Source organism: Melitaea cinxia, chromosome 13 (genome assembly GCF_905220565.1).
Source record: "Melitaea cinxia chromosome 13, ilMelCinx1.1, whole genome shotgun sequence".
Classification (NCBI taxonomy): Eukaryota; Metazoa; Arthropoda; class Insecta; order Lepidoptera; family Nymphalidae; genus Melitaea; species Melitaea cinxia.
In genome coordinates, this window is record NC_059406.1 from 11,534,290 (window position 1) to 11,556,892 (window position 22,603).

Here is a 22,603-nt window from a genome sequence, read left to right on the forward strand (position 1 = left end):
AATCGAAATAAAATAAAAACATGTCGGCGCTCCGGCGGTTACCGGTCAGTGCTCGTACGTTTCATTCATATCCTCGACGTCGAGTGAAATCGTTTTGTAAATAAATTTACGATGTTAAGTTACGCGAATCGTAGAATATTTTGCACAAATTCGAATCATTAGCCAAAAAGACTGACCGTAGGCGGCCGGGCGCTGCTACGTCCGCCGATGTTTAGGCATACAACAAAACGAATTCCATCAATTGCTTTACTGTGGAACTGCGGAGATACTTATCCATTCGGCGTAATCTCCATGAAACTTCTGATGCCGAGCACAAAATTGATTCATAACCACATAAGCTGTTCATTTCTTCCATTACGTATAATGAAATAATGTATATATTTCAATTAAGAGTCATACGTTGAAGATTCAAGCGCTTACTCTCAGTCTGAGCTTCATGGACGTTAGCGTTACGTAGTTTTGCTGCATGCCTAAAGTTGTGTGTGGATACTTCGACACACGATTAACGTATTAAATATACTACTTGTATGGACCAAACCGTCGTCAATACGGACGCATTACCTATCCCTTAACCCCTAATATTAAATCAACATTATTTATCTACTTAATCATCTTATCGTTATACGTGTACAGTAAATAATATATGGCCTTATGTAAATTATTTCCCTCGTTTGTTGGTATACATATTATGCTTCTGTCGAGGAACGTGTATAAGTATTAACGTAATATTGAGTGTTGGGATGCGATACGAATTTTACGTTTGTCGTTACCGCGTGTTGTTAGTCATGCTCGAATAATAATGCACGTTTAGGAGATGAGTGTTTCTAAAATTGGATTAATATAAGTAGTATGATTTATCATATAATATACGGTCTTTTCATCTTTTATATAAACTCCTTTACGTCCCGTTTTAAGTGATTCGAATTGTATTATGTAATCCGGAATTGTATATAATTATCAAAATGTTATATCACCTCTAAGCTCTTACTTTTTACGCTTGACCTGTTCAACATGTCATATTAAATCTTCTGTCTTTTGTATATTATTAAAAATTGTGATATTGTTATAAAATGAAATACATACGTCGTAACTGTGGATATTTATGTGAACTTGCTTTAAGAGTTCATATTGTGTGTTAACTGTTAAAATTGCTTCGTATTCGTTTGTCCCGTACGGGCCTCGATACTACATCCTTTCTATCACTCTCTATATAATTCTAAATATTGTTCGTTAAATCCTTTAATATTATATCCTAATGTTAGATATTCAGTGCTCAAATATTTTTTTGTTAAAGTGTTAGTATCGTTATTGTGATTTACTCATTTGCGATGGTAAAATAATGTTTAAAAATTTACCCACTCCAGGCCAAATGTTTAGCGAATTACACGGAGTTTGATAAAATCACATAAATATATAAACGTTATGTTTTTAATGCTACATTTTATTATACATCCGAGTAACATCATAATGTAATCTTGAAAACCGTTTTTCTGCTCTGAGCCGGTTCGCGGCGTGACCTCCGCATACTTGGACGCACCGGGAGATAAACACAGCTTACAAATACATTAATCGGCAATTAAATAAAATCCTTTCGAATAATAAACACAGTTATATATAAATGCTTTTCGAAACTTATTTTAAATCGAAGTGTAGCGTTGAAAACATAAAACACATTTCACTTAACAAACACGGGAGTTATTGTTAGCTTTTCTATATATTAGTATTTATCATGGATAACATATCTGTAGAACGTGGTTTGTCTAGTCCAAATCTCAATAATATATTTAAAAATACATATATTTACTCGTCTTATTAAAATAAATGAAATTTCTTGAATGATTTTAGTGATCTCGGACTGAATACGTTCGTAGTCTTCATATGATATTTATTTTTCACAAAAGCACACATATTATACGATTATATCAAATGTTATATAAATACATATAATGATTGTCGTTTCAAAGTTGATAATTAAAATGTACCTATCTCGTGTGCTTTATTATTAGGAGTTGTTTAGAAGATTTTTTTTAGAAAAATGTACCTAATGAATGGATAGAATTGATGTCGGATAAATAATGTATTCAATGTATATCCTCTCAAAGTAATTAATCGAAATTTGGTTAAAATGAATTCGGTATGATGACCTCCGTTGGTCGCATAGGAAATTTTTTAAAGTCAGATCTCTCTCTTTTATTAGATATCAAATACGGAGTAATAGATTTCCTTTCGTAAAACGTTTTGCATTGACGATAATTCACGATTGGATCATTTTGTATATACTTGCAAATGTATGTCATCAGGTAAGCGAACAACGCATCGACTGAAGAAGCAACGGTTCCACTATCTGCATAAACATTAAATTTTGTTTATAAGTTTTTTTAAACGTGTTTTATATTTTAGTGCTATTAATTTTAATTAAAGGTTTATGAAGATACTGCGATCGAGCTAGTAATAAAGAAAAGCGCACAGCCTTCATTAAAATACATTAATATTTTATTCCATACTTCATTGACACATTAAAATACCTTTACCATTTGACAATACTTGGTAAATATTATTTTTAAGTGTAAAATGTGATGATCACGTCATAATCATTATAAGACGTTTACGCTACGATTCTAGTATTAAATCACTAACATTGCATGTATCTTTGTATAAATGCATATATGTAAATGTTACATGTTTAAACACATTATTGAATTTAGAATTTTTATGAAAAAAATAAATAAATATCCGTATTTCAAATATAGCTTGGTGTTTTTGTTTTATGTTCCAGTTTCTGATTTTGATTAATTTTATTAATATTCAATATGCAATAAATTTGATCTAATAATTACTTAAAACCAATGTCATCTACACAATCTTCTCTTTTGTGTTTTTGAAAAAATATCAGAATTATAAAGACTGCTTGACGTCTAATAATATGGTAAAATATTATACTAAATATCCTTTCTAAATTATTTTGCCGGTTACCAATCGCAAAGGTACAAAAAAAAAATTGCAAAGTGCCAGTCGTATTCACAGACATAATTATTATACCATGAAAACCTACGACATTAGTATACATTAGTAAGATTGAACTAAAATCAATTACTTTCATCATTGGCCTTAGTCCGTCTGTTGCAGACGACTTAGTATCAGCGTGAGTTAATGAGACAGCTCTTTTCGTGGCTGAATAAGCCGATTCGTGAGCGGGGTAGCCTCTGCCACATGCTTTGTAGATAAACTAGGCGGTGATAGGTGGTTTTTGCTTTCTTCTTGCCGCTAAAATCTTTCTTATACCATATTATAATATGTCCTTTATTAAAATTTTGCCTAATTTATAATTATTCAAAAGTAAAATTAAACCTATGTTTCGTGAATGAATGACAGTGAAGCTTTAATACTAAAAATTTATGCACAATATTAACTTATTTCTTCACGCTTCAGCCTGTAATATCCCACTACTGGGCATAGGCCTCTTTCCCCGTGTAGGAGAAGGATCAGAGCTTAATCCACCACGCTGCTCTAATGCGGGTTGGCGGATATATTCCCTACTATGAGTAACGATCGCTATCAGGTGTACATGATAACAACCGGGACCGACGGCTTAACGTGCTCTCCGAGGCACGGTGAGGAGACCCACAAGGACTGCACAAACACCCAGACTACGGCAAACACTTGTATGTCCAATACAAATGTTTGTCATGTGCGGGGATTTGACAAAGTGAACAAATGGATGCAGACGTGGCGGATAAAAGCAAGCGCTACTAAATCGGTGCAGGTAACTTTTGCCCTCCGACAAGGAAATTGCCCTCCGGTAAAACTTGGCGACAACACACCACCCACCAGCGATTGCGTAAAATATTTGGGTCTACACCTCGATCGCCGTCTAACATGGAAAAACCACATTAAAGCCAAGAGAGACGAAATATCCATACAACACCGGAATCTGTACTGGATGCTAGGTAGAAATGCAAAACTATCGCTAGATAACAAGCTCTTGCTCTACAAAGCGATAATTAAACCAATATGGATGTACGGGATACAGCTATGGGGAAGCGCAAGCGACTCTAATGTAAATGTAATCCAGAGGCAACAGAACAAAATACTTAGATCTATAGCCAATGTACCCTGGTACGTCACCAACAATGAGATCATGCAACACCTATCGATGAATTCTGTGAGGCACGAGATCCGGTCCAATACCTCAAGATATAAAGAAAGGCTATTAAACCACCCGAATGAGCTAGCCCGTCAATTAACTATCGACGACTGTATCAAAAGGTTAAGAAGGCATAACATACTGGAACTACAAAACAGACAGTGAACTGGAGAAAAACTGAGAGTAGATATCTCATTGGAGGCACACTCAGCCACAGACGAATATCACAACCAATTTGCTTATAGTTCGGACAGACTGATTGCAAATACTACAAAAAAAAAAAAAAAATGTGCGGGGATCACACGCAACCGCCAGCACAACAGGTACAATCCATGGCTGTCACCGTTGCGCTAACGCGGCGTCCTTAAACTTAACTACACACAAAAAAGTATTTATAATTTTACAGCATTATATACTCTGCAATCTAATTATTAATTATATCATCTCTTCTTCTTCTTCTCTATTATTCAGAAATTATATCAAATCATTTTCTTTTACGATGAATAAAGTTTCCTACGACATGTCAATTTAATGAAAGATTCGAAAGGTTTCGTCGAACAGAAACACAATGAAACTTCCACGTAAACAGCTGACATAGTCTATTTGGGTAACATGTTGGAACGTAGACACGACGAGAGAGTGACGTCACAGGAAAACGGTGCAAAGTCGGCTATTTAAAAACGTCACTCATTCATAAACAGCACACATCACTGCGGACTTGACCACCGCGAGATACACACGGCTTGAGTTATTTTTATATAATAGTATTATAGTTTGTGTTGTGCAAAATGAGTGGAAATTTTCTTACGATACCCGGAGAGAGACACATACGATCGCGGGTAAGGCTTCGTTTATGTAAATGCATGAAACATTGTCCAATATTTAATTCACATAATGCAATAAATTCTACTTATCAGTCAGTAAGAAATATACGTCTTTGTTGTTATAATTGAGTTTGTTATGACTAGCACGTTCTTAGGATATAGTTTTCATAAGCGTACATACAACGTTTCATATTCAAATTTTGTTTTATAAAGTATTGTGTACACCATATATTTTTCGTTACAAGTACGGGCTATAAGCGTATTTTTATATTATATTAATTATTACAAACCACCCAAAAGTTTTGCTATTGACTAACTAAGGTATTACAAATGTAAATATAACTAACATAACACTCATCACTTAACGTTTAAAAGCTTATTGTGAATTCTCATTAACGCTATTATTATTATTTATTTACATATTAAATATTGACTACATTTTTTTAATTTATTAGATTAAATAAAAGAATTTCTACTACAAAAAGATATGACATCCCAAATTAATTTCGATTTTATGGAACATTTATTAAAAACTAAAAGCTTTTTCAATAAACTGTAACGTTCAATTCATACTAAAATTCTTAAAATTAGAACACAACTACGCGAGGTTATTTTTGCAAAGAAATTAAAATCTAAAAAGTGTTTGTATATATTTTATAGGAAAATCGGTTTTAATTTTCCTAAGTAGCAATTTACACAGTTGTTGTAACAAAGAATGATAATGAGGCATAAACTCTTAGACCGTGTAAAACACATATATAAGACTATGATACTTGAATTTTTGCAATTGTCTGTATCGAGCTGAATTGAACTGCGAACAGCCAGTACTAGGTAAAGTAGGTATGAATAAGACTCTATTTAGGAGAAGGGTTGGAGCTAGTAGACTAGTGGCCGTTGGTGGACAATTTCTTTACCACAATTAAATGTTACGACAACAACTGAGACTTATGGTTTTACTTTTTTCTCCGAGACATAATAAAAAATTATAAGAATCAAACCAAAAACTAAAGCAAAAATCGAACATACGACTCCCGGCATTAATGTCTCTCCCATCACTATATTGGAATGGTTGTTTTTCTTTTCTATCTTATAGCGTGATAATAATTAATAGGTATTCGCTAGATGATGCAGCATCAAGGAAACAAAACTCACGAAAATATATTAGAACGCAATAATTGCTACAAGTGAAGAGAAAATTAATTCTTGTGTGTTGTGTATTGTACTTTTAATAAAGTCATATAACTACGTGATCTTGAACTTAAATCTTAAATCATGTTTATGCAAATAGACTGAGTTGCAAATTTTGGTATAAACAAGAGTTCATTTGTCACAAAAAACTTATTCTTTGTTTTTAAAATAAGCTGTTATTGTTACGTATAGAAGTGGTGTTTTAACATTATTTTGAGTTTTTTTTTTACAAATGAAGTAAATCTGTATACTTGCTTATGTAATACTTGATATATATACCTATAGGTGAAAAGGTTGCAACTTATTCTACCACGCTACTTCATTGCGTGCCGGCGAATAATTCCCATATGTATTAAGTAACGATCGCTATCAGGTGCTTATGATAACAACAGTAACCTCATGTAGTCTTCGAGGTACGGTAAAAAGTCCCACAATGTAATTTCACTATGGCCGTGTCAATTAGCACAGTACATTACCGATCATTCGCGATCCGATTCTGATTTGATTATGTTATATAGTATTGAAATGAAAAATTCTTTGTCGATCTGAGAGCAGCTAAACTTGCCACTTAGAATGAGAAATAAGTTTAGCGGCTCAAATCAGGAGGATTTTTTTATTAAAGTTAATTCAAAGTTTTAAGATCAATATACCATTAAGGAAAAGGTGTTTTGGAACTAGGAAGGTGTCCTCGAAAAAAATTTAATTCTTTATATTTACGTCCGTGCATTATGTATTGTTTTATTATAATTATGTTTTCATAATTTTTAAAGTTATACTTCTTTTGAAGCGTTTGGGGAAAATGACGATAGTAAATTTTTACAATACGAGCGCACACCGTCACAAAAAAACCAACACCCTGAAGTTAGTCAACGAAGAAGAAGTTAGCTAACCAATGAAGATTAACTTCTTACGTGCGTACATAAGTACACACACTTTTTTTGTAAACTTTATGAAGAAACTTCTTGAATATCTTTTATCTTTACTTTCTTAACTATCTTCACTTTTCAAAACTTTGAAAAATATTTTGTTATTTTATTATAAGAACACAAAATTCTACAAATTATATATAAAAACGTGTCTATAAAATGATAAAATTTATCATGTGTACGTTTTATTGTTATTTGTAATTTTTACGTCAGTGGATATCACTTTATAGAGCTCATCTATTATAAAGTAGAACAATGAGAAAAGTGTTTTACGATAATCATTTTAACACAATCATTGAACTCCAGACATCGACACTATAAACTAGAGAAGTATTTGTTACAATGTCGCATACATATGGAACTCAGCCAAGATCTGCGATGTGCGCCGAAATGTACGATTGTCACGAATAAAATGAAAAATCTAACCTATATATTTTAAGGTTGATTTAAAAAATTTAATAATAAATCTTTTATATGTATTTACCGCTGTTAGCACTAATTGAATCTGTTGAAGTTAGAAACTATTCTTTGAAACAGAAACCATGCAATAACTATTATATAGTAAGGGATTTTCATAGAATGTATAAAGGTATAGAAATATTTATTTATTTATACTTGATTGCACACTTACAGGAACATTAAAAAAAGAGAAAAAATAACATACTGACTAAAGTGCAAAGGCGGTCGGTCTTATCATTGATAGTGATTTCTTACAGACAACCCGTCTTTAAAGGAAACAGAAATAATGATCACATACAACAAAGATAGCTTTTAATTTGATTTACTTTAAACAATAGTAATAGCCCAAAAGATTTACGACAGCAAAAAAAAAACAACGACACCAGTAGAGAAACTGTAGCTAGCAATCTAAATACAATTTAATTGCTATAATGGTTTCTTTAGAAAAAAAATTGTGAAGGTTAGATGTGTGTAAATATTTTTAATTTAAGAAAAAAGTAATAAAATGGTTTAGCTGACTAGTTATATAAAAACAACGCATGGAATAAATCGGAAATGGAAAAATTTGACTACATAATATGTATGACTTATACTATTAAAACCGTGTTAATTATATGCTATGTATATGTAATAAAGATAAAATTTGGCAGGAAGGTAGTTTATAATTAGTAAATGTTCACTCAGAACGGAATTTTTGATAGGGCCTGATTAAAGGCGTCTAAGGTCTCACAGGTTTCTATTAAAGTCCTTCATTTTTTTCATCATTTAAAATTACCTACGACTACTGTAGTAAAGAGTATAGCCACCCCCTCTCTTCCCTTGGGTGTTGTAAGAGGTGACTAAGGCATAACACAGTTCCGCTACCACCTTGGAACGGCAGGATAACCATCCAACTGCTGCTGGCTTTGAAATACACAGGCCGAAGACGCAGCAGCGTCTTGGGTGCGACAAAGCTAGCACTGCGGTCACCAACCCGCCTGCCCAGCGTGGTGACTATGGGCAAAACACATGAGTTTACATCATTTTTCGGCACGAACTTGTGGAAGCCTATGACCAGCAATGGTCTGTAATAGGCTGAAATGATGAAATGATGACTAAAAATACCTAAATATGGTTTGAAAAGACCTAAAGGAAAACTGTTTTCGCACGACTGTGTACCGAACCATAAATGTGGTATATACAAAAAGGTCTTAAATAATTTTAATATAATGATGAAGGGTGAGTAAACCGCGATAAAATCCGAAAGGGTCGTTTTGTTGTTATGAGTGAAATACGCGTAAATATTAGAAAACAATAAAGAATAGGGTATTAAATAAAAACAGTTGTTTGATCCTTACAGTAGTTACTTAAACCATATGTAAAGGGAAGTCACAGAAAATAATTGTGTTTGCTCGCAAACGAAAAAAAAACCGACTTCAATTACATCGACAAGTAATACAACGTAGATCGACGAAAAAATAGTCAAGCAACTACGCGTTGTCAAAGATTACTCAAAAAGTAGTTATCAGATCTCGATAAAATTTATATGTGACCACATGATAAACATCAGCTTTCGATTAAATTAAAAATTATCAAAATCGATACACCCAGTAAAAAGTTATTACGGATTTTCGAGAGTTTCCCTCGATTTCTCTGGGATCCCATCATCAGATCCTGGTTTCCTTATCACGGTACCACACTAGGGATATCCCTTTTCCAACAAAAAAAGAATTATCAAAATCGGTACATCCAGTAGAAAGTTATGCGGTATAATACAACGTAGGTCGACGAAAAAAGCGTCAAGTAAAAACGCATTATTAGATATAACTCGAAAAGTAGTTGTTAGATCTCAAATAAATTTAAATGGGACCAATTGGCACACACCACCTTTCGATTAAAACAAAATTTGTCGAAATCGGTCCACACGGTCAAAAGTTCTGATGTAACATACATAAAAAAAAAAAAAATACAGTCGAATTGAGAACCTCCTCCTTTTTTGGAAGTCGGTTAAAAATTGTTTACGGATAAGAAAATTTTTACGATCGAGCAATGTTTTAACAAACGAAATGACCGTATTTATGCTCAAAAGTTCTAAGCAAGGTTCCCAATTAGTCAACAGAGTACAACGTGGGCATTGTCCGACTTTAGTGATGATTTGGTGAGGTGTTAGCGATGAAGGAGTGACCGAGCCATATTTTTGTGTAAAAGGTCAAACATAAAACATTGGCACAAGTGTATCAAGATATGGTTTCTTAAGAAGGTAGTTAAACCGTAACCGTAACAACACAACATCCACCCAATCTTGGTGGCCCGATCTTTATCCGCTGGATTATTATTTATGGTCAGTTTTAGAGAGTATTGCTTGTTCTAAATGTCATGATAATTTGGAGTCCCTAAAACAATCTATATGATTGGCAGTGAAGAATTCTCCAATGCAAAGAGTACGTGTTTCTATTGATAACTAGCCTCAACGTTTGAAGGACTGTATTGCAGTCAATGGAGATCATTTCGAATAAGCTTTATATATTTTTAATGGCTTTATATTAATGTACTAAACTGTAATAGTAATAAATGTTACGTAAAATAGAAGACTTTTTTTGGTAACAATATTTGGAGCAAGACTATGTATAATGATTGTACACTACTTTAGCACCCCTTTGTAAATATTATCAATTTTTACGCGAGCGAAACCGCGAAAACTGCTAGTTATAATAAAAATGTTCTAAGAACTTTTTTACGAATGAAAATTTATACTGCTTACAAGTTATAACAAGTTTTGGAGATTCACAAATTATTTGTAACATTATTAAATTTAATTGACTCCGATTAGTTTCGTTTTTGATTGTTACAGGAGTTTGTAAATTGAACTTTAATAGGCTAATGTGTTACTTCTCATTCACAGTGCCTAATAACTTCATATGAAAATTAATATTTAATTCGTTATTCATGTGTTTCACGTATTATTTTTATCTATTTATTTATTGGTTTTTTATGACCAGCAGTGGACTGCAACAGGCTGAACTGACTGACTGACGGACTGACTAACTTATTTGTGTTTAAGATCGGTCGGTTCATGTATTACGATTACTATCGGTGTTACTTTTCGAAAATACCCAAGAATGAAATTATGTGTATTTCATTCTTGGGTAAACTTTCTGTAATAATATTATTTTTTATAATAATGCTAATGAGTTTTTTTCTTGGTTTGATATTTGAACTCGGCGTAATAGAATTAAAAATGCAATTTCAACTATATATTGGCTTTTATCTTATTACTTAACAAATATTCTAGGCTCTATGTACATATGTAAATTTATATTTATGTATGTTCGGGAATGACTACGTCAGTTATGAACCAATTTTGATAATTCTTTTTTCGGTGGAGAGGAGCTATCTCAAGTGTGGTACCATGATAAGAAAACCAGGATCTGACCATGGAATCCCAGAGAAATCGAGGGAAACTTTCAAAAATCGTAGTGACGACTAGGGCGTTTGTTAAGTTTTTTTCATCTATTTGCGTTGTTACTTGTCATTCATAACATTCTAAACACTTATTAACGTAGCCCTCATCTTGCAAGTATAAGGGAAAAGGAAAGTTTTCATTCATACAAAAACTTATTACGCTTCGCAGATTTACAATCGTTGTTCCTTCACTCAAGAAAAAATCGGTATAGATTGTACAGCTTTGTGCTAATTTGAATCGCCTACATGCCAAATTATATTGCCAACAACTCAGTAGTTTCAGAATTAAAAATTATTTATCAAAATTCCATTCGTCCATCAAATACATATTTCTAAAAATAAAAAGACTAAATAGAACAAACAATTTATTGAAATTGTTAAGTCGTTATAGCATCTAAATGTAAAACGTTTTACGTAACAAGGAACGCATTCACACACGTAAACTTATTAGACGCCTAATTTTAACTCAAACATTCCTTGTTATCGCTCCAAGAGTCGGAAGTTTGAGTCATCTCGCGTCAAAATGATCGCTCATATGAGAAGCAAGGCCAGAGCAACGTGACTCATCTTACCATTCACCCGGGACAAATGCGACTAAAATGATGCCAACTCGCTACAATACAAACTTTCCTTTGTGCTTTTTATCTGTGCTAATATTATCTGCGGATTTGGTTTGTATGCTTGAACACTGCATCTTAATAAAGATTCATTTATGTATTATGAGCGTATGACGATTGTGAATTTAAATTTTTAGTAATCACTGTTAATATGAACTTGGCTATAATCTTGTTCACATCGGATAAGCGTTCAGATGATTATCTTGAATCAAAAATAGATTACATCTTATAATATATTCTGGTCCTAAACAGTGTAATAACTTAGCAGTATATTATTATATGTATGTATAACCTTGATAAAGATAAATAGAATAAAATTGTACAAGAAAAATAGCCATTCTAGATAACAAAAGTGCATTTAAAACTATCGTGTGTTGTTTCCGCTTGAAATAAAATGTAAAAAGATAGGTTAGAGGCAGCCAATTATATTTGTTTCGTTTACTACAGTCGTCCATCGTATAATTACTTAGTTATACTTGATGTGAAGATTCCCATTTTATTAGACTTGTAACACTATTCACATACATACCTAATTATATAAAGCTGCAATGTGCTCTTAGTAGTAGCTCGTAGAATTCCTAATAAATGAGAATAAAAATATGTAAACACATACCGAGGACGATATTTAGGCCTTTTTTGTTTGAGTTTATATAATTTTTACAACTTCTTTGTATCGTAAGGTTCTTACCAGTAACTCTGTCCTAACTTTCTCCAACAAATTTTGTATTCAAATTAAATCTCTGGATTAATGTGGCAAGTGAAAGGCTATTTCCTAATTCTGACTCTGAAAATTTCCAAAACTAAAATTTATAACCAATTGAATTCATTCTACGTCGTAGAATTCCAACAATTATTCAAATGCATTCATACTTTCACCCACAGCCTCTGTTTTATTTACTTAACCATTAGTTTCACGCTAACAAAAAAATATCTCACATTCTGGGTCAACACCTAAACCTTATAGACCATATTCAGTTATAAAAAAAGGATTACATGATCCTGTTCCCTTGCGAATTATGGGATAAAAGTTATATATGTTGCTACGTGACCTCCTTTATCTTAATTTAGATAATTTTGTTTCCCCTATATAATGCTTCACAACTTTCTCTATCTTCCAGTGAAAAACCCATAAAAATCAGTTCAGCCGTTCCGGAGCTTAGGCCGGACAAACAGACCGCCCGGAAAAAAGACAAATAGACATAAATTTTAAAATCGTTTGTTTGTGTTTTAGAATCGCACTTGAAAAAACACAGTTATTTTGAAATCACAGACAACACTTAAATTTTATTTACATGTATAGATGTGTAGATTTATTTATCATATTCCACAATTTTAGTTTTCTTAATTTAATCCCAATTGAGTTTCTGACGCTATAAATTCTACATGTCTATCTCGATGAAACGAAACTCAATTTTTGAAATCACATTATTAATATCGCCTGGGTCAAACTTTCACGCTTCGTTTAATTTTCTAATATGCCTTGAAACTGTCATCCATCCGTTTAATCAAAGGGGACATAATTGTTTGTTAATCGTTATGTAATATTATAAATTCGAAGCTATTTCAGTAAAGTAGTAATAGTAAATCCTATATTTTCATAACAAAACCACAGAACCAATTTGGGAATGCGGTATGTTCTCATTTAGTATAAAATATTGCATAATAGCGATTAAAACTCATCGAGGACCATTAAATATTTTATAATATGTGCTTTTAATTCGCAACATATTCAAGTAAAATGCATCTCAATTTTCTCGCAGTATTTTGTTTAACAGCTTTAATACAACCGTACGAAATTGGAACGTTTATCTCAAATGGTTATTAACCTTCATAAAATCGCGCTCTGGCTTCGAATATTTAATACAGTCTTTGACATTGAAAGCTTGTGTAGCTATTAGTGGATCTTGATCGAATATTCTGAGCAGAACTTCAGTATACATATTTCTGGTGTTAGTTTCTGAATACGAGGTAACAGATCACATTTATAATTTCGACTATTCTGTAACAAATATCAAAATACCTATTGATTATTATGTATTTTATTGTAAATATCATTTCCTTTAATAGAAGTTAATTATATTATATTCTATTAAGGTTCATACTCCTAGCTGAAAATATTTTTTGGTTTACAGCATTAAGTGCGTTTTTCGATCAGCTATTTGATATCAAAGTATCCTCGGTCTGATCTGAGACAGCCTATTTAATCCCCACTGCTGGGTATATACATCTTTATCCACATAATCATAGAACTCTCTTCTCAATTCTCTACTTTTATAATTTTTGTCTGGGTGTCTGTTTGTTCCGGCTAATCACTGACACGGATCGAGCGATTTTGACGAGACATTCACTAGCAGATATCTGATGTAATAAGAAGTAACTTAGGCTACTTTTATCTTATTATTTTTATTTATAGCTCTGCAAACTAAACTGTAACTATTTTGTTAAATTGCACGCGGACTAAGTCGCGGGTACAGCTAGTCGAAAATAACAATACGTCTAAACGTCAACTAATATATCGCATTACCAATTTACTATGCCTATGTACTTAATACACATATCAAAACCAGATGATGTATGAGATGAGCTTTCAGCTGGTTCTAATACATCTATATTATCTAAAGAGAATAACATTATCCTATTTTCTATGGAAACCAAATATTTTTTAAATTAATTTCTTACACAATACGAATAAATGCGAAAATTAAATAAGTCTTTAGCATAGAAAAGTTTTCGGCAGTCTTTATCGAAAAACAAAGCCATTTTTAAAATGTTACAAGAAAATTATTTAATTTAATACATAGTAACAATCTAAGGTTTTTAAGATTTTACCCTTAATGTACTTAGAACTTTTTGAATATTATCATCACCTATAAACATTAACAATTTTATTAAAACTCGGATATTTTTCATCTAAGGTTTTTAAGATTTTACCCTTAATGTACTTAGAACTTTTTGAATATTATCATAACCTATAAACATTAACAATTTTATTAAAACTCGGATATTTTTCATCTAAGGTTTTTAAGATTTTACCCTTAATATACTTAGAACTTTTTGAATATTATCATAACCTATAAACATTAACAATTTTATTAAAACTCGGATATTTTTCATAATGTACGAAATCTTTCCATTTCATTAGAAGTTTTGGTAAACAAAACAGGTGAGTACGTACAATCAAAAACTCTAAATACAATTGTTTAGGTTTAACCGTCGTGTTTCCTTTATAACGAGGAGATAAATGACACTACGTTAAATCGTATCATCAATAACCCTAGACGTAATCCTTTGTAGAACAGCACACTTTGAATACACTCACTAAAAACAGAAATAGACCAGTAATAGACTAATAGAAAATACTATAATTGTACCACTTACAGATGACGAAAGTTCCATTATAAAAAACGATTGCGTGTTTGATTTTATTTTAAAATGAAGACTAATATTTCTTACTGGTCAGATGCTTTGTTAGCTAACTATACCTTAAAGAGCGTAAGTCTATCGTTTAAGTTTACATTCTAATATAATACTAATATTATATCTTCAAATAATGTATTATATTATGTCTTCAAATTATAATGTAGTATGTCACCAAGTGTTTTTTTATTTATTTAACTTATTTATAAATTAATTTAACAGAAACAAATAGATATCTCTAATATATACAAATAAATAAAATTGGAGTTTCTATTTGTAATATTCAAATAACGGTTTTTAACTAAATGCATGGATGTACACACGGTACATATACCAAAATGATATTTTTTTACAATTTTTGCCTATTTGTCTGTTTATCTGTCTATCTGTCTGTCTGTCTGTCTGTTTGTTCCGGCTAATCTCTGGAACGACTGGACCGATTTTGAAGGGACTTACACTGGCAGATAGTTGATAAGGAGTAACTTAGGGTACTTTTATGTTTTTTAAATATTTATTTTATAACTCTGCGAACTGAACAATAACTTTTTTGTTAAATTCCACGCGAACGAAGTCGCGGGCACAGCTGTATTGAATATATTAATATTACAAATGAGAATGTGAGTTTGTTTGTTACGCTTTCACGTGAAAACTACGTAACCAATCATCATGAAACTTTGTGCTCATTTTTTTGGAGTTATTAGCAGTAACATAGGATAATTTTAATAAAAAAAAAATGCGAGTGAAGGCACGAGTAAAAAGGTATTGTGACCCGGGCGCGAGTTAGGCTCACTACGTCACTGCCTCTATAATTATGTTCATTCAAATAAATAATAATATGGCATGCAATAACATTAAAACAATATTATAAGAATAATATGTAGGTTTAAAATTGTCATAATTTAATAATTTTATGTAGAAACAATATATAACACAACTACACAAAAAGCTGTTTTAAAATTTTTGCAATAAGCTTTTAATTGAATATTAATTGAATTATAATTATTGAATTGAATAAACTTTGTTTCCAAAATATCCAGTTTATATTACTATTAATATAAAATATAGTATGATATTTTAAGTGGTAATGATTTATAGTGATCAGCAGATATTTATTTTGAGTCCAACCGTTGCCAGGTGTTGGCAACTCGTCAAGTATAAATCTTTCTAGTTTTAATTAAAATTTACGACGGAAATCGTCTCGAATACCTTATTATTTTCATATTTGGTTAAAATAACGTTAAATAACAGCCCATTGATGGTTTTATGTTAACAGAAATATTGTATTGAATAATAAACTACAATAACAAATGTATTAAATCGTTGAAACAATAAAATATTTCGATAATGTCAATAAGAATACATTTTAATCTTTTATTTCATTTCAAATATCTTCATATGTGTTAAAATGTATGCTTAGGAATCGAAGATTAAATTATATTACAAATAGAAAACATTTTTATTTTTCTTTCCTTTTGTAAATTAATTCTTGTGTAAGTTAATATACACAAAATTTCATATAGACCAGTTTTTAAATATTTTGATTTTGAAAATATTGTTTTATAAAGCTTTTACTTTTTGTGAAATATTTATTTAACAAAAAAATTTAACAAAACACTCACTTTATTAAATATTGTGAAGTTAACATAGTGTGTAGGTATGTTTATATTATCACAGCTTATTATAATACGAGTTATAGTATAATATGATTCACGTCAGGCTAGATTTTCTTTCTTTTGTTAGACTAATGCTTTTTCAAGTTTGACTCTTAACAAATTTATTAGTTTTCAATTTGTCCATTTAAAACCATCATACCAAAATCATATATAATTTTTTGTAAGCAACTCACGAATCTTAAAAGTCTAGCTATCCACAAGCTTTTTAATATCACTGCTTTATAATGTCATGCTAATCATTCTTAGAATAACGTTGATTGATTAAGAAATATGAACCTTGGTGTATCTCGACAAGATGTTTTTAGTAATACATATAAAGTTATGTATTATAGCTTATAATCTATATAATTCATATTCTGAAGAATAGTTGAGTCATCGTTGACGTATATATGGATACCACAACAAGGAAATTTGCATCATATAAATTAGCCGGTTCATTAATCTTTCTACAGTATTTGACTACTATATTTTTATTATTATATATTTTCAAATAAAGGTTAAACCGTCAACACGCATTGTAGCAGCGTGGTGGATTAAGCTCTGATCCTTCTCCTACACGGGGAAAGAGGCCTATGCCCAGTAGTGGGATATTACAGGCTGAAGCGTAAAGGTTAAACATAAAGTGAAACAGCGCATAATATTTTTTTATACAAATTGGTCGAGAAATAATGGTACGGCTTACCTGGTAAGCGATTACCGTAGCTTATAGACGTCTGCAACACCAGAAACAACGCAAGTGCGTTGCTGACCCTATCTCCAATTCCCCCCAGGAATTCTGGTTACCTTAATCACAAACAGGAACGCAACACTGCTTGAAAACAGTATAATTTTGCTGTGATCTTATGTGAGCTCCAAGTACTTCTCCAGTCGAGCTGCAACAGATTTTGAGCAGGATATTTCCTACTGTGCAATATAGTTAATGAATGCTCGATTCATTGGTTTTTAGGTTTTGTTTTTTTTTTTGTTTTCTACATTTGGTGGAGAAAATAAAAGCACTGGCCCTATCAACAGAATTTATCTGTTCATGTATATTTTGCATAGCTAGATTAGTTCTGTATAATCACGAGATTGATATATGCGTCAAGATAATATATACCAAAGAAAGAATTAGTAAAGAAGTAGTAAGTGAAAGGGGAGAAGGAGACTTGAAAAAAGTTAATTTAAATTTTATTAATTTACTTTAATATATCAATATATACGACGATGATTAACCATATGGGATTAGATCATAATTAATAATTCAAATAAATTAAATATCTTGCCTCAAGCCCCGACTGGGGAAATACCTCGAACTTACAGAAAATTACAGCTTAATAATACTGCTTTCAAGCAGTTTTGTATTACTGTGATGAATAAGGTGACAATAGCTTCTGGGGGCGATAGGGGATAGGATCGTCAACGCGTTTGCGATGCTTCTGGTGTTGGAGGCGTCTATAAGCTACGGTAATCGCTTACCCATCAGTCGAGCCGTACGCTTGTTTGCCGACCTATAAAATAAAATAAAAAAAAAAACAAAGAAAATAGCTTCTCATTGAAACTGGAAGTTTCGGAAAGACTATTGACCTGCGAAAAGTGGTACTTGAGATTTATATAAATAGTAGTAATAAGTAATTAGTAATAATTCAGCTTCTTAATAAAATATGATTCCAAATATTATATTATAAAAAATTACAAATTTATACAACTATATCCCATTTAGATCACTTTAATGGTAGTAAACACGGAACGTTGCCAATTACCACATTAAATAAAAATAAATTATTTGCTCGTAGAGTTCGTCGTTAACGGATTTAATATCGACGTTCGACAACAAGGCGCAGGCGCACAGTGAACTACAGAAAATAACAGCATTCAGTGGGCATTTCGACAAGAACCTTAAACCAACATTTTCAAAGGATGAATATGGAAAGTAAGTATATACATTGAGCTGAAACATAGATGATGAAACAAGAAATAAGATGAAACATTTACACGTCCCTTTTTCACAATAGTTTGTTATAAAACTTTCAGATTTTTTTAAAATTCTAATCTATCCGTACACTGTCAACTACTATTACTTTCATTGAATCTAAAAGATAAAGTATAGAGTCAGTTAAGATGACGTACCTACTCGTACTTTACGAATTTTGAATTACTTGGACCTAATGTTGAGTTACTAAAACTTTTAGAGAGTACTCTATATTTAATATACATGCTAGAGTGCTCTCCAGAGCGAAGTTTCAAAATATCTTCGGGGTACTGAATTGGACTTGTCATAATTTGTTTTCAATTTAGACATTGAGTATTATTATTATGGAATACATCTTTCTATGAATCATCATGATGTCTTAAGGTATGTGGCACATGATTTTAACTCTTGTAAAACATAAAATTTTACAGGCGAATCTACTTTCGTAAATCGTTAATTACTTGTTACGAAAAAATACAGTTTTAACATAGAGTGAAAGTTTAAGCTAAAAATATATGAAAATGTCATTAGAGAGAGATCAATATCATTAGAACAACCTAATGATATGATTTAACTCACTAAATCTGATTGATTTTATTAAAGAGTCTTTCACAACTTACTACATCATTGTAAAAGCTACCGCACTGGTCCACTGGTCACTGATCCACGGTCGACTTCAAAAACGCTGAGCAAAAGCTTCCTTTCAAACACAGGAAATGGATGTTGCGTAACCCAGCTAAGAGCTCAACTATGGTTTAATTTCCCTAGCAAGAATGAAGCTCTATTTTTGGTTTCGTTACTCTATTATATTTTATTTGCGTTTTAGTTTTTAAAAAAATAAAATAAAACACCTGTGTTAAAAATTGAAACCGATTACTTCATGTACTCCAAAGTTTGGTCGGAAACACAAATTCATAAATAGGAAATCAATATTCATAAAAAAAATCTATAGTGAGTTTAGCGGAAACAGAATCCGCTTTCATTTGTGTTAACGATACTTGATTGATTCTTGAATATACCCTTAGTTTTAATGACTATATTTGCGTGCATATTAAATGAATAAATAAATATCTTAAATAGATTTAAGTTAATATCAAAATATGTTTTTAAAAACATCAAAACAGATTTTATTCGATAAACTATTGTTATTTTATGTAATCAGTATAATACTTTTTTACTGATTACTTTTCGTCTACGGAAATAAAGCAAGAACCTAAATTAGTAAACAAATATAAAATAAACATTCTTTCATTCAACTTACATAGTTACCATCACTTTCATTCACAAAAAACGTAACAGACAGAAGTTATTCCAGAGTTATGCCGCGAGTAAACATTGTGAATCTGATCAAAGAATTTTTACAAGTCGTTGACGCTATTTCAGAACAGCCCATCGCCAGCTGTGCACGGTTTGTTTAAAAAACATTCCTTGAAAATGAAAAAATTACAATAACCTTGATTTTTGTGTTTCTTTAACGTTCTCTACTACAAAATTAGCGTATATAATTATGTTTGCTCGCAAACAAAAAAAAAAATGGCCTTCAATTAGATCGACAAATAATAATACAACGTATGTACACGAAAAGATAATCAAGTAAATACGCGTTATCAAAGATTACTAAAACATTTGTCATCAGATCTCGATCAAATTTAAATGGAATCATATGACAAGCGTTCGATTAAAACCAGAATATAAAACTCGAAAAGTACTTGTCAGATGTCAATTAAATTTAAATGCGACCACAGGACACGCATCACTTTTCGATTTAAAAAAAAAATTGAAATCGATCGACACAGTTCTGAGGTAATTATACGTAAAAAAATACAATCGTATTGAGAACCTTCTCCGTTTTCGGAAGTCGATTAAAAATAATATACTTTGTACACCTCAAAAAATGTTGCACTTAAGACAATTCATGTTTTGCTGCATTGCAAACTTACTAGTACTTCTATTCAAAGTATTTTTAAATTGTCATTTCCTTAGTTTGTCGCTACCGTATTTTCTCAAATAATGACAGAAACCGTATGACCATCTCAACAAATTTTTTTTCACTAAATTTTTAGCAAATTTTTTTTCCCTGTCAAAATTATAATACGGACAAGGTAAAATTTTTAATACATATATTTCACTTCATTTATAAGTAACAATTATATTAGCAAAATAAGAAAATGAAGTACTGACAATTTTTGGTAAATTGAAACTTATACCACAAAAATTTGCAAGGTGAAGGTCAAAAATTTAATAATTTCAATATGTACTACAGGTCAGGCGCTACGAGAGCGTTCTTGACACAATAACATGAACGAGAGTAATGATGATTAATTAATTCCGCGATTAATTAGCAGTACTTGTGTTTATATAATTGTTCAATATAAATTTTGTTTCTTTGGTGCCTAGATTTAACGATACGGAAATTATAAGCGTGATGAGTATACCGAGGTATTTAAAATTGTCAAAGAAACATGAAAAAAAAAATTTAAATATGTTTAAAATACCAAATATTAAATTTTAAACTTGTGATAACAAAATATATTTTGATATATTATTGTATTTTTTCACTTCGAAGATTCCGCGATGCTTGAAGACAAAAGTCTTCGAGCAATGCGTCCTACCTGTGTTAACATACGGAACCAAGACGTGGATACTGACGAAGGGGCTGGTCCACAAATTTAAAGTCACTCAACGTGCAATGGAACGGGCTATGGTTGGATTTTCTCTCAAAGATAGGATTAGAAATGAGATTACCCGCGAGAGAACGAAAGTAACCGATATAGCCCACAGAATTAGCAAGTTGAAGTAGCAGTGAGCTGATCAACTGTGTCACAGGACCGATGACCGTTGGCGCAGATGTCCTGGAGTGGAGACCACGTCTTGGAAAACGCAGTGTGGGACGCCCTCCGGCCCGCTATACCGACGATCTATGAAAGATTGCCGGTATAGGCCGGATGAAGATTGCGGAAAACTGGGATGTCTGGCGCGAACTTAGGGAAGCCTTTGTCCAGCAGTAGACTGCGATATGTTAAAGTGGTGATGAAGAGATTGTATGTATAAAATGGTACACACACACAAATAAACACACTACACTACAATGTGTTGATTTTATTCCACATTAAAAAACTGTGTAACAAAATCATACAACTTTTCTCAATTTTGTTTGCACTACAACCCTTTTTTTATTGAAATATTATACATATTTAAATACTAAATAACAAGATTAAAATAATAATAAAAAATAAAATAATTAAATTAATTATTAATATTATTTAATATGATATTTAATTGTGTCCCTTTTTGGATTTTTTAAATTACTCGTGACGTTTGACAGTCGTATTTATAATATATTTATAATAATTATATAAATTCCTCGGGACCGAAATTACACACGTTACATAAGAACAAACGTTCAGACGCCATACAAATACAAAATACAAATTATGATGAATTTGAGAACTTCTGCGCAATAGCCAGTACTGTGATATATAACGTATTCTTCTTACTCGACCTGAACTGTATATACTTGTAGTATTTTACTATATTTTACTTCGACGACGAATGTATTTTGTTTATATTATTATTTGTTTCTAATTTGGACTTATACCCCCTAACAGAGCACCCGTACCTTTTTTGTATTTCTAATTTTACTAATAGGAGACAAAATCTAACGTTGTGTAAATGACAATACGTTTAGCACAATAGAGCTAAATAAATATAAATTAATAATAGAGCTAAGGAAGACAGAGGAAGCTGAGTACTTCCAGTTTAGATTACGAAGCAATTAATCGAATGACTGCCTCTCCTGTAATCACCAAACGTTTGAAAGCGACATCAAAATATTCTAAATATTATCAGATATTGTTATTGTAAGCTACTAAATTTACTCTACAATATTTTAAATATACATTGTATATCACTGGACAGTGGACTTTTCTTCACCAGCACTTTAAAAAATTACTTCTCCCCTATTAG

General features: G+C 31.5%; 1 protein-coding gene across 1 annotated transcript in view; it reads left to right on the forward strand.

Annotated features, from left to right (window-relative positions):
* The first annotated feature begins 4,835 nt into the window (after positions 1–4,835).
* The window catches only part of LOC123658969 (actin-binding Rho-activating protein-like), a 34,866-nt gene continuing 17,098 nt past the window's right edge, over positions 4,836–22,603 (forward strand). Inside the window, exons 1-2 of the mRNA XM_045594259.1 lie at positions 4,836–4,983; positions 18,462–18,598. Coding sequence (XP_045450215.1) covers positions 4,933–4,983; positions 18,462–18,598 — 188 coding nt within the window. The 5' untranslated portion in view covers positions 4,836–4,932. The remainder of the gene's footprint in view (positions 4,984–18,461; positions 18,599–22,603) is intronic.